General features: G+C 39.7%; 2 protein-coding genes across 6 annotated transcripts in view; one reads left to right on the top strand and one right to left on the bottom strand.

Annotated features, from left to right (window-relative positions):
• Positions 1-27: 27 nt before the first annotated feature.
• Positions 28-12,969, bottom strand: part of LOC111594201 — a 38,251-nt gene continuing 25,309 nt past the window's right edge. For 3 of the 5 annotated variants that reach the window (XM_023307412.2, XM_023307419.2, XM_023307401.2), the window contains 7 exons: positions 8,289-9,048; positions 6,123-6,249; positions 3,752-3,884; positions 3,031-3,107; positions 2,524-2,905; positions 1,697-2,460; positions 28-1,621 (listed from right to left, as the gene is read on the bottom strand). In XM_023307412.2, the coding sequence (XP_023163180.2) occupies positions 867-1,621; positions 1,697-2,460; positions 2,524-2,905; positions 3,031-3,107; positions 3,752-3,884; positions 6,123-6,249; positions 8,289-8,948 (2,898 nt within the window). In that variant the 5' untranslated portion in view covers positions 8,949-9,048 and the 3' untranslated portion in view covers positions 28-866. Of the gene's footprint in view, positions 1,622-1,696; positions 2,461-2,523; positions 2,906-3,030; positions 3,108-3,751; positions 3,885-4,566; positions 5,165-6,122; positions 6,250-8,288; positions 9,049-12,969 lie in introns of those variants that run through there. The other 2 variants (XR_002751104.2, XM_023307427.2) reach the window with 2 other exon arrangements.
• Positions 6,812-8,124, top strand: LOC111594236 (protein Aster-B). The gene is made up of 2 exons (XM_023307448.1): positions 6,812-7,164; positions 7,215-8,124. The coding sequence occupies exon 2, from the start codon at positions 7,389-7,391 to the stop codon at positions 7,965-7,967; it is 579 nt and encodes a 192-aa protein (XP_023163216.1). The 5' UTR covers positions 6,812-7,164; positions 7,215-7,388; the 3' UTR covers positions 7,968-8,124.

Raw genomic sequence — 12,969 nt, 5'->3', positions numbered from 1 at the left:
AAATGTTTTTTTTTTTTAGTTTTTTGTGTTTCCATTTAATTTTCTAGTTATACAATAAGTAATAGTAATATACATGTATGTTTTTTACGATTTATGTTAATAGCGTTTTTCTTGCTCCTCTCATACTTTTACAGATAAACTGCGATTCCTACAATTAGAAAGGGAACAATTTTAAAGCAAAGATGAAAAATATAACAAAATACTGTTCTTACGCTTTGTCATTTGCATTGTATGTATTGTAATAGCTAGGTATAAAAATGCACGACATGCATGCCAATTATTTAGTTAAAAATACAATACATATATATTTATATAGTTGTTGGTTTTCATATTCATTTCTCACAAACTTAAAACACCAAAGTCAACGAAATTAGTTTTCTTTGTTTTTCTTTCTGTTTCAGCGCTTGGAAATGCAGAAGGCTTGAACAATCCATTAATATTTCAATAAATTGATCTTTTGGAAGATACATTTGCAAATAAATTTTAGATTTAAGTTTCACACATTCAGATCCTAAATAATATATGAACAAATGTCAGCTCTTTATGCCTTCTTTGCCTTGCACTTATCGTATGTTTCTTTTTGTTTAAAAATATTGGCATTCCAATTCCATTTTTTTTTTTGCTTTTCTTTTGTCTGTTAATTTTTGTTTGTTTTAACTTTTGTATTTTTTGTTTTTGTTAGCTGAATCACATTTCGAATTTCTAAAGATTAGTTTCATAATTTAACACATGTTGCTACAACAATTTAGGTAATTTTTTTGAAATCAAATTGTACTTTTTTAATTTTAACTTATTCTCCGTTCCCGCACGCAAACTTTGCGTGGGCTCCGCTGGAAGCTTCAATTGGGGTAACTGCTGCTAACAGATTAGATACTCTCCTCGGCCAATATCTCGTTGAGCAGACGGTTGAGGCTGTCCAGCCCGGTGAGAAAGCCGCCGTCCGGGCCATGGTGAACTGGCGCGGTGGCTGCCGTTGGCAACATGCTCCCGTTTCGCGGTACAAATGCTGTGTGGGCGAAGTCAATGAGACGTACGTCCACAAAGCAGGCTGAATCATCTGTAGGCGGTGCGGACATGTCCAGCGACTTGGAGCCATGCATTAGCGCTGAGTTTCGTACTGCAGTTGTGGATGATTTTGGCTCGCTGTTGGTGTTGTTGTTGTCACCTTCGGCACTGGCACGACGCTCCAGTGAGTCCAGCAGAATGCCAGCGAGCAACGAGTTGGATATATTTTCGCAACTGCGCTGCACCGCCGACACTGTGTGCGACTTTGAGGGCGAGGAGACAGCCGAAACCGGCGTGGATGTTATGGTCGATTTCTTCGCCTCTCGGGAGTCATCGTGAGCTGCATAATGTTCATCGTCGTCCTTGCAGCGCAAACGCTTCACAGCACCCTTTACTGATTTCAGGGAAGATGCACTGGAAGAGGCGGGCGAGACAACCGACTTAATTGTGGCGCTCGAATTGCCCGCTGTGTGAGGCGGCGAGGTGTGCTCCAAGCTGCCCGCTGTTGCTGCTGCATCGAATGATTGCTGCGACTTGTACCGCTTGAACATGGCCTCCGTGGGTCCAATAATGCTGCTTTCGTAGTCCGAGCTACCGTCATCGGAGCTGTTGTTGCCTGTTAAATGGAAGTAGAAGGGTAGAATTGATGACAACTTCTATTAGGTTTATGATTTTTAACTTGTTGACTTACATGTCTGCCGCCCGCTGGCTACGGCCTTGATTTGCTCCGATAGGCCAGAGAAATCGTCGCTGCTGTTGCTGCTGTAATTCATCCAGGAATCTCCGGAATGTGGCGATGAGGTTGTCACACTGGGCAGCGTTGGCTCAGGATCCAAAAATACTGTCTCTTCTGATATTGGAATGAATGCGGGTGTGGCACTGGCATTGGCACTGCCGCCTTTGACACCAGTCACCGATTTAGTGGGCAGGACGCCGCAACTGCGCGGCGGCGGCATGGCGGACAAATGCGAGTGCGAATGCTGTGCCTTGTTTCTTTCATCATCTTCCTCCTCCTCCTCGTCGGTGGTCGTTGTGGAGCTAGTGGCCGTTTGCTTAACGCCACGTGCCGCTGCTTCCGCAAAGCCACGTTTGTGTAAATGACGACGTGTGGCTAGATTCAAGCGCGAGTTTGAGTCATTAGACGCGTCTGCGTCATAGTTGCAGCCATCTGCGCCGGTGCTGCTGTTAGTAGCCGAGGCGTTGCCGCTATCAACGGCCGCCACCAGTTGCAGGTCCTCATCAGTATCGTGTGGTTCTAGTTCATCGCCTGCCTCGTGTCCTGCCTCATCATCTTCAATGTCATCTTCGTCTATACTGTTCTCCGGGTGATAATCGAAGGCAGCTGTCGGCTGCAGTGTCGCGGACTTTGGCGCCTCCAGCCAATCGTCCAGATCCATGGAGGGCGGATGTGCCATGGGATTCTCTTCATAGCCTTCGTACACGATGAGCAATGAGCTGTCAAGGAAAAGAGAAAGGATTTTCAATATATTTGTCCAATGAAAAATAACTTTTGCTTACCAGGAGTAGAATCTGTAACTGGACTGTTTCTCAATAACACGTCGCAGCTGCAACAATCGCTGCAAGATCTTGCGTATGACGCGAATGCGCAGACGAAACCCGTTGTAGAAGAAGTCATGCAAGGCGGTCTTGAAGCCCGCCTCGTTGAGCTCACGTCCCCAGTACTTGTCACGTTTGGCATACTGCTCCATATCGGCCTGGTAGGTCTGCATGCCGCAAAGGCGGACTCCCAGCGAACCTGAGGTGCTGGCCGCGCACTTAGCCATTTGTTTGGATCGTTTCTCTGCGGACGCATCGTCGCCATGCTGGCGAGTGCCCATCTTCAGGTCCAAAATACAGGGATTACGGAACTGCGATGTAATATTCTCGAGCATCAAGAAATCTGTGAAGCGAAATCCAAAGAGACAGATTAGATAAGAAGTCTCAATAGTGATATAAGTCTATAATGATTATTAAGTGGGTTTTCTGTCCAAGTCCCGGTCCCGAGCCATGGCACAGGATACTAACATTGCTTATTGGAGTTGTCAAGTTGCGAAATGCTCTTAATAACATCGGCCGCATTTCCGTTCTTATGCACCTTCATTCTGCAAATAATCCAGGCGAGATGTGTGGGATTAATATGGAATCAAGCGAGACAAATGTACAATGCTGCGAACCCCTTATAGATGGCACAAATGAGTGACCTAAAACAAAATAAGCTGGAAGTTTTCGTTTCGTTTTTCTTTTTGTGTTTTTTTTTTCGTTTCTTATGGAACATGTTCCGTTCCATTGAAAACGCAATAGCGCCATCTGACGACGAGTAGGCGAGATTAAAGGGAGTTGAGTGCAAAAACTTCTTAAAGGAGTTGTATAATTTTGCCGTTTTCAATGGAACCGATCATGGCACAGTTTCCAATTGGATTGTCCCTAAAAAAAATCTCATACACATAGAATGTTGTAATATTTGCATACCCAATACCCGTAACAATGTCTGACAGGGGCGAGTGCGTGTTTGTTTTTTGTATGCATTGCACAATCTAAAACAAAAATAAAATTCATTTCCATTTGCTTGGCTGAATGATTCAGTCATGTGTGATTTATATATATATATATATATATATAGTATATTATATACATATGTGTGTATGTGTGTGGTGAGTGTGAGTCTGCGTGTCTGTGTGTGTGGCAAGGTGCAGGCTGTCTGGCTGTCCGTCTATGATGGACAAGACTCCGTAGTGCTTCTACATACCTGAGAACTTCGTCCCGCTTGCGCTTTGAGGCGCTCATCTTGCGAACTGGCACCGCGGCAGCATCGTCACGGAAGCTGGGCGAGTAGCGCTTGTCCAGCTTAACGCCGCCCATAGAAGTCGCTTGCATAACGCCTGGAAATAGAATGGGACCGGCGTGCGATAAGTCTTTGTGTCTCTTGTTGTTTCAATTAATTTCATTTTCAATAACTTAATGTTTCGTGTATGGCAATTTGTTCTTGAGGTTAAGTTTTGGTTTTTTTTTGGTTAGAGTTACGCAAATGGGTAAATGGACCTGACTTATAAAAGCTAGTTTAGTAAACACATCAGATGAAACACATCATGAATGAGACATACGGCACAGACAAACATTACTACGAGCCCCAATTAAAAAATTGCTAAAAATATTCAAATTTCTCTATATATATTTTTTTTTAAATATACAGACCCAATATAGACTGCATGCTTTAGACAATCTCGGATGGACATGATTTACATTTAGAAATACGGCTTAAGGTAAGATAAGACCTAAGCTAGTTGTGAAACAGAGTGCAATATCAGACTTAGGTAATCGATTGAGAAACATTGTGCATAAATCCGAAAGAGTTTTCATAAATTGTATTTTCTTGTTGATTTTCTTAGTTGTTTGTTAATGTGTTCTAGCTTAAACCATAAGAGCATATAAATATATATATTTGTACTTAAGGAACTGAATAGCTTAAGATTTAGTTTGGAAAATTAAGTATCGCATAAAATATATATATATAGTAAAATATAGTATAAGTATATATATAGTATGTGTTTTATTCATACAAACCCGTTGATGCCATATTGTCATAATTGGCTTGCTTGCCTTTCTAATCGGCTTTCGTACTGTGAGAGTCTCGGAGACGTTCAGTTCCAGAGACAGACAAAGCAGAGCAGAGCAGAGCAGAGCTGAGAGCTGAGAGCTGAGTGCTGAGAGTAGAGAGCAGAGCAGAGCGGATTAGGATCCGATCCGATCCGATCCGATTAGATCGGCAAAGGCCTAGGGACGAAGGCGACGACGATGACACATGACTTTAGCTCAACAACAACAACGTACTCGTTCGTATATTCGTATTCGTGTTCGTATTCGTATAGAGGGGCAGCACGATGTCTGTTCTGAACAAACACATAAAATAAAACACGATTTGTTCGATTTTGCGAGATATTGGAAATAAATGGTATTGTTTTTAAGATTTTTAGTTTACGCTTTCATTCTGGAGGCTGTTCTCCGCTTGGGTTCATTGATTGGTTCAGCGGCAGATCACGATCACGAGGTCTGTCAGTCGGCACTTCGAACCTTTGGATAATACGAGCATAGAGCGTAGATATGTAAAGGCCCCAAGCTACAGGCTGTACGGGCGTGCATTATAATAGTAGTATTTTTTATATATTTTTTTTATTTCTTAGAAATTGTATAATTTTTGTCGAACAAAAATTGTACAATCCTTTTAGTTGGGTGCAGATTGTCAAAGGTTTTTTACTTGTGTTTTTAGTTCGTTCATTACACATATATATATAGTTGCATATATATGTATATATGTAAAGTACTTTGCTGGAGAAGAGTTGGTTTTTTGTTTTTATTTTTTGCGACTTACCCATTGCTGTCACTGCGCTACTAACTAAAAGTTCTTATGTGATAAAATGGTAGTGTGTGCGTGGAGCTTTTGTGGCCAGGCGCTTGGACTACTTCCAGGCGTCGAGTCAGACAATAATTGGGCATGGCAGCTATAATAATTTTATTTCGCTTTTCGTATTACAAAACTTTAATAGCTATAATTTACCTATTAGATTACGATATGGTTCAGTCTTATTTCAGTTTTTTCTTTATTTTTTTTTTCTTTTTTTTGGTTTTCTTTTTTTGTGGTCTGTTTTTATTTTTCAATTTTCAATTAATATGCTTACAAGCTACGAATATCACATATAAGAATATAATACTTAAAATAAAAATGATATTGAAATGCGTTTTGACTTTAACTAAGGACAATACAGAAGAGCGCATAAATTGTTGATGTAATTTTTGTTTTGTTTAATTTTATTTTTGGCTTTTGTTTTTTTTTTATTTTTTGATTCGTTTGACAAATGCAAGTTAGTACAAAAGAAAAGTTGAATACAGCGTCGAAGATTTGGAAGCTCAAGACATATGGTAATATCAAATTATTATTTAAAATCAATTTTTATTTTGCTTTTATTTTTGGTATTTCTGTTTTCTTTTTCTTTTTCTTTTTAATGCATGATAGAACGAGCAGTTAATTCGTAACGAAATATATATGTCAATCTTATGAAGCGCTTCGATAGAATCGATAATCGGTTTGGTTGGTTAATAAGTGAATATAGTCGGTATCTTACCTTTGTACTTGGGCACAAACTTCTGTACGTCCTGCGGAATGTTCTGATAGAAGTCCAATTCGCGCAAATTCAGCGGCTTGATCACCGTTGACTGGTTGAGCAGCAAGAGGCGCGTGTGTCCTCCCACCTGAAAGCATTAATAATAGTATAATTGATGACTTGATACTTTAGCAAGATTATTAAATCCAAATTTATGAATCTCTATTTAAAAACTACATCATCATCATCATCATCATTATCCATCTGCTGATGCAAAAAAGGGATTCAACCCGCCTCTGTTTGTGTGTTATTCACTATTGGAATTGAATATAGAACTGTTTACAAAGATCTTAAGAGAAGTTAGTCGCGTGGTCATTCCTATACTATCTTATCACTATCCTACGTCATGCGACGGCTTGATAAGCAGCTGTTGCGTTGTGTTCCAGTGTAATCAATCCTCGATGATAGGCTTTAATCTTTACGAGCTTTTACTTGTCAGACAATGCTCAGAAATATATTCAGCACATCGGATTGGATATATGCTTATCATATGGCCTAGGTCTTATATGAGTTTATGTAAACAATATGAGGCACACAGGCTTAGAGAGACAGACTTGGTTGCTATAAATCATAAGTTTAAGGAAACGAAAAGGATACTTGATCTGTTTTAGACTATATGAGAACAGTCACGTTGCTCAAAACCTGGTAAAAAGATTTGAAAGCATTATTGAACAAGATGACATAAATTAAAAAGTAAAGTAAATAATATATTGCCAATATTATTTCATTCTACTCTAGTACAAATGGCAATTGATTGAATGTTTTGTTCAATAAAAGGACTCCCAGAGATTCAGTTGGGTTTTAGGTGTTATCAATGCGATGCAATCGGTTTATTACAAGTTAAAGGATGGACTTGGCACTTCCATATCACCAGTCACTCCAAAGGCAAAAGTCGTTAGACCATCGACTGCTCTTAACATTGTTTTTAATCAAAATTCAAGGGAATCCAAATATAAAGGCCCCTCTTCCCGCTTATCGAAGATAGCCACATTGTATTACAAAGGTACTGTGGAAAGGCCCAAGAAAGTTTTAATCTGGCACTCCTTACCACAGGAGACCACGGAAAAGAGACGAGAAAGTAAGAGCAGAAAATCTACGAACAAAAGACAGGGTTCCACTGTTACCAATCGAAATAAATCGATTGTAATTTTGCGACCGCATGAAAGAAAAAGTAAAACTCGAAACAGCCGCCAAATCAAGTCGATTTCGACTGAATATAATTTACAAATGAAATCCGCCGAAATGTCCACTGGCACGAGCAGAACTTGTGATTCGGATCACGACGGCCGACTTATCATGAAGGAGCATTTCCGGCTGCAAGTGGATAAATTATTCAACATGCTATTTTCTAGCACTTCCACATTTATAGCAGATTTCCATGACAAGCGCAAATCCACGGAGCTATGCATGGGTCCATGGAAGAACGGGAAGGATGGCCAGCAGGTGAGGCACATCAATGTCACAGTTGCTCTCCAAGCAAACGTTGGACCCAAGTCGTCAAAGGTAACCGAATTCCAAACAATGCGAGCTTGCAGCTGTCCTGGAGAGATATACTCCATAGATGTGCTGAGCGTTAACGAGGGCATACCATATGCCGACGTATTCAACATAGCAACACACTACTGTCTGGTACGGTCAGAGAACAACGGGACTGATATGTTGGTCTTTGGTAATGTCAATTTTATCAAGTCCACCTGGGCCGTGGTCAAGGCATTCATTGTGAAGCATTCATACGAGGGTCTGTCCGAGTACTTTCATTGCCTAAGTGAACAACTACAAGAAGTTTCCAAAAAGGAAAAGAAATGATTTATTTGGTGGGTCAAGTCTAGCTTCATAAAGCCTTGTCCTTGTTCTCAACAACCTTCATTCATCATCAAATACGATGTATCAGAATTAACTTAATCTGATTTCAGGGGGATTTCAACTTATTGCAATTCACTTGATTAAACTCATCTTGTTTTTATTGATGTTGTTCTTAAATTTTATTTATGGAGGCTGGAAGATTGAGTGAAGTTTGGACGCCGTCTTCCAGTCCTATTTTCTATTCTTTCAGGTATTCCCATCAGCATATGACTATATTCCAACTAAGGCCAAGCTATATTCTGAAGGGTGATAACGTTAGCTTACCTGATTGGAAAGCGGATGAAGGGCCACCTCATCCTCGTTATCCAGGAGATCCTTACTAAGCTGTGTTGGTTTTGTCTTGCTGCCGCAACTATCGGCCGTCGATTGCGAGTTGTTTGATTCGGAGCATTGCCTCAACCAAGACGAATGTACTTTGAGAGCCGCGCCAGAGGCGGGTGGATGAGAGTCAATCTGTTGCTGCTGCTGTTGTGTTTTGGTGGGCGTGTTGCAGGCGCTATTGTTGTTGCCGCTGTTGCTCACCGATAGTTGCTGTAGATTAGCTGTTACCAGACTGCTGCTGCTGTTGACGTTGCTGTTGCTGTTGGCACTGCTGCTCCTTGGGCCACCCACATGTTGCTGTGGTGAATGTTGCTGTTGTAGGAAGCTGGATCCGCTGGCGAATTGCAGCTGCGATTGCAATAGGCTTAGGCTATTTGAGATTTGTGCAACCAGCTGGTTTTGTTGTTGCTGTTGCTGTTGTTGCTGCTGCTGGTGCTGCTGCTGCTGTTGTTGTTGCTGCTGATGTTGATGCTGCTGCTGCTGGTGTCCATGGATGCGTTGGTGTTGCTGCTGCTGCTGTTGTTGTTGTATATTTGGAACATGCTGCTGATATGACGACAAGTCAGAATCTCCCATGCCCCAATCCCCCAAGAAATATACCATTCCCTGCCGCGCGAAACAGTTTAACGAGTTACACTTGCAGTTGCTCTGGTTGCTGTTCTATTTCACGCAGCTGTTCTTCTTTTACTTGTTGATCTTGTATCTGTAACGAACAAACAGAATTGCATTACAATTGGGTTAAGCAAGCGTTAACCGATCGATCAAATGGAGACCCCCGGAACCGGTTCTCAAAGCACGCAACACACATTTTGCACGCGAATCTCCTAGAGCTCATGCACTTGTGCATTCTATTCGGATGTCTAGCGGGTTCAATGTCATTTCCTCTACGGAACGAGCCATGCAAACTATATGACTATATGTTCCGGCTACGATCTGTGCCTCAACAATAATTACATCATTCTACGTTAGTGCAAAGCATTTAATCAGTGCCTTTTCAGACAGTGATTATCTACACTAAAAGCCTTACGAACGCATTTCTAAATCAGGAATATTTCATAGCTACGTTAAGCAGAATCGTTGATACCTTAAAGCCGTTTTCATTTATAAACTAAAAGGAATACATTTATCACTGCAATTCCGACTTCGAAATCGGGGCTTTAATAAAGTCAATAGTAAATAGTGTTAAGTAGAGTAAGGCAGTATTTTCTATTTCTATCGATGAATTTATTTATTCATTTACGAGTTGCAAAATGTTTTGTTTACTAGCTTAGTTACTAAGCAATGCCTTCGGTCATGGACGGTTTATGTTATTGAGTTCATTTGTCATGCTTCCTATTAGCTAAATAGTCTATGACTTTATCTTTATTGTGACTTTTCGCACAGAAGATTGATATTGTAGACATTCTTTATACCTCTAATTTAACATCGCAGTTGTTACCCAACTTTGTAGCTATTTGACGATTAACCGAGTGCAAATATTTTGTGTGTTCAGTTTGGTCTACCATAACAGATAAGTCATTGATGCATGTTGCCGGCATGATGATCTAGACGATGATCAAATCGAATTGTTGGCCATAGAACAAGTTAATGAAGCGTATGGTTAATCGATTTCAATTGAATTGAGGAAAGTCAGACGAATTGTGATTGCTTCTGTGGGCGATCAGGCGTGTGCCGAGTGGATGAATTGACAGCGAAGATCGGCAACGTCTGAATCGGTCATTGATACTGGAGGGTTAGCCGGTGGCAAGCAACAGTTATCAATTGGGCAAATGTTAATTAAGTTATCGTTTGGCAAATTGCAAACAACTTGTGAAGCTCGCCACCATCTACGAATTGCGCACTCGTCTGGGCCGAGAAGCTACGCCGCGCCGCCCTTCTCCAGGCAATGCAAATGAATGGAATTAGCACACAAAACTGCAGACGTCATAAAATAAGATAGCGACCGTAATGCTAATGCATATTTGCTACTGTAACGTACACATTTGCATCTCTATCTGCTCATCTGTATCTGTATCTGTATCTGTAGCTGTTACTGTATATCTGTGTCTGGTGTTTGTATCATGTATTACCTAGCAAATATGTGCATATGGCTAATTGTGTTAGACGGCAGCTACAGGCCAGGCCAGACGGCGCGACTTTTAATCTGTTTTATCGCCTTGGCGTTGCCTACTGTTACAGACAAGTTTTTGTTCGAAACCTATATACATATGCATATAGCATCACTCTTTGCCTTAGACATTAGTTTTTTAAAGGGGAATCACTAATCACACATATATATTTAACTGTATAATAATAAATGACTTCTGTATGTCCGTAATCGTCGTGTCATTAACTTGAAACAGTCAACGATCGGGCATTGTTCGCGTATCTGGCAACTGATCCAAAAAGTTAATGCTGTTGTTGTTGTTATGATTTTTTTTCGACTCAATGCGACGCATCGTTCACTTATCTTTCTGACTGGTCAAATCCATGTGCCACTGTTCGTCTTTTCGCAACTTATTTTTACTTTTAACTCGGCTATTATTAATAGAGCAGCGTCTGCGTCAACTCAAGGGGCTGGTAAAAAACAATTGTTGAAACACGGAACACATTGAATGCGTTAATCGCTGTAGAAGCCTATTGAATCATTTGTTCAGTGTTAGTCAATTTAATTGTCAAGTGATTATAGAGAGACAGAGAGAAAGCGTTAATTGCGACTCAGACTAAATGAACGAGAGAGATAGTATTTCAGCTGAGTCAGACAAAACCATGCGATAGTCCATACAGACAGACAGACAGACGGCCAGCCAAACAGAGAGACAGGTACAGAGACATATTCATGGCGCTATCCTTATCAACAGAGACCTGGCCCGCTCGTTCAACCCACTTAAACTGGGCCACAAGCAAATTTCGATTCACACAGCAACAACAAAAAAGCTCAAAATGAAAGTAAACAAAAGACTGAAATTTCCCATGCTTCACCTGGCTGTGTGTATATATGTATGTATGCATGCATATATAAATATATATTTGGCCCAAAAATGGGTCAAAGCTTGGAAGTTATCGATAATTAAACAGCTGTCTATAGCCATGCCAAGTGAGCCTACACACAAACAGTTAATTAATTACAAGCCCCACTTTAAATGGTAACAAAAGCAACTAAAAACAAAAACATTGGCATTTTAATTATTGTTAACATTCAAACGCAAAAAGAAGAACAACGCAAATCTGAGTGTCCGGCAGCAATGACAACAAAGCGACAACAAATCGCACATATATATATATATATATATATATATATCTATACAAACAAACATACAGAAATATATACTTATATAGCTGCGTGGAATATATTACAGTGAAAGCTCTCTTTGGTGAACTACTGCTGTAATTCCGTTACTGAAATGTTAGATTACTTATAGATAAAATAGATATCTATGTAAATGGCATATTATGTACCAAAGTTTGCTTTATTTATGTATTTACATTCGTATAGACTGCGACTAGCTTTGCTTTCCAGCATAGACACGTATTTCTGGCACCAAAGAATGCTTGTTTATCGCGTTTGGAATTTCGTATTATGTATTTATGTTGAGGGTAGAAAATTTACACAAATTAATCAAAATTGCCTTGGCGCATATTCAATATTTCCATTTAGTTGGCACCCAGTTCTTCTCGCATTCAGGCCACTCAAACTGATACGAAATTTTGTGCAAATTGTTGAGTAAATATTTATTAAATTCATTTAGCACATTACTAAATATTCCACGTTAAGGCTACAGCTCCTCCACGCATTGAGCTATCATTGAAAAATCGAATGATCCGAAAGTTTGTTTACTTAAGTCCAGAAGTGAAAACATACATGATGTACCTGCATCTGTGTACCTATAAACATGCGCATGCATGTAAATCAACGCCTAATTCATTTATCGCTGCAAACGCAGAGTGCATGTAAAGAGGAAAATTTTGAAATTAGAACGCGTGCTAAAAAAGGCCTGCCCTAGTCCGCAGTTATGTTTGTATATGCATATGTATAAGTTCTCATAAATCTATGTGTGTGTGACTGTTGATAACAGACGCTGACAAATGAGAGCGAATTATGAGATGAAGGAGGAGTGAAAAAAACAATAATAATGAAGAGCACATAGAAACAACTGAATGGAATAACGAGGTGAATATGGCAAATATAAGCTACACGGTAGAGGTAAAAAGGAAATACAGATACAAGTTGAATATTAATTAAGATGTTATAAAAAAAGGAAATTCCCGTACGACTGACTTCCAGATGTTCTAATGAATTGACATATCTTATCAGACAATTCAATTGGAACAAGCAACCAGGAAAACATTGAATATATCTTTGAATACTTAACTATACATTGTGTATGCGTGTATGTATACGTGTTTTAACATACTTAATCTTTACTACGCATTAAAATGTAGGAAAAGAAAGCCATATATGGCTACAAAGCGAATGTGATAAAAATATAGCGAGTACAAAACAGAAGAAACTGCATTAAGTGTGCGAATTATACATTTATAATACAGTTGTTAGTCATGCATATTTAGAGTTTTGGAGCGATTGAAAACAAATTTGTCTGATGATCACATAATAATATTTCTATATATATATTTTCTATATATA

Source organism: Drosophila hydei, unplaced genomic scaffold, assembly GCF_003285905.1.
Source record: "Drosophila hydei strain 15085-1641.00,03,60 unplaced genomic scaffold, DhydRS2 tig00000060-arrow-pilon, whole genome shotgun sequence".
Taxonomy (NCBI): Eukaryota; Metazoa; Arthropoda; class Insecta; order Diptera; family Drosophilidae; genus Drosophila; species Drosophila hydei.
The sequence above is the reverse complement of the archived record's forward strand: the minus strand, read 5'-3'. Positions and strand labels throughout refer to the sequence as shown.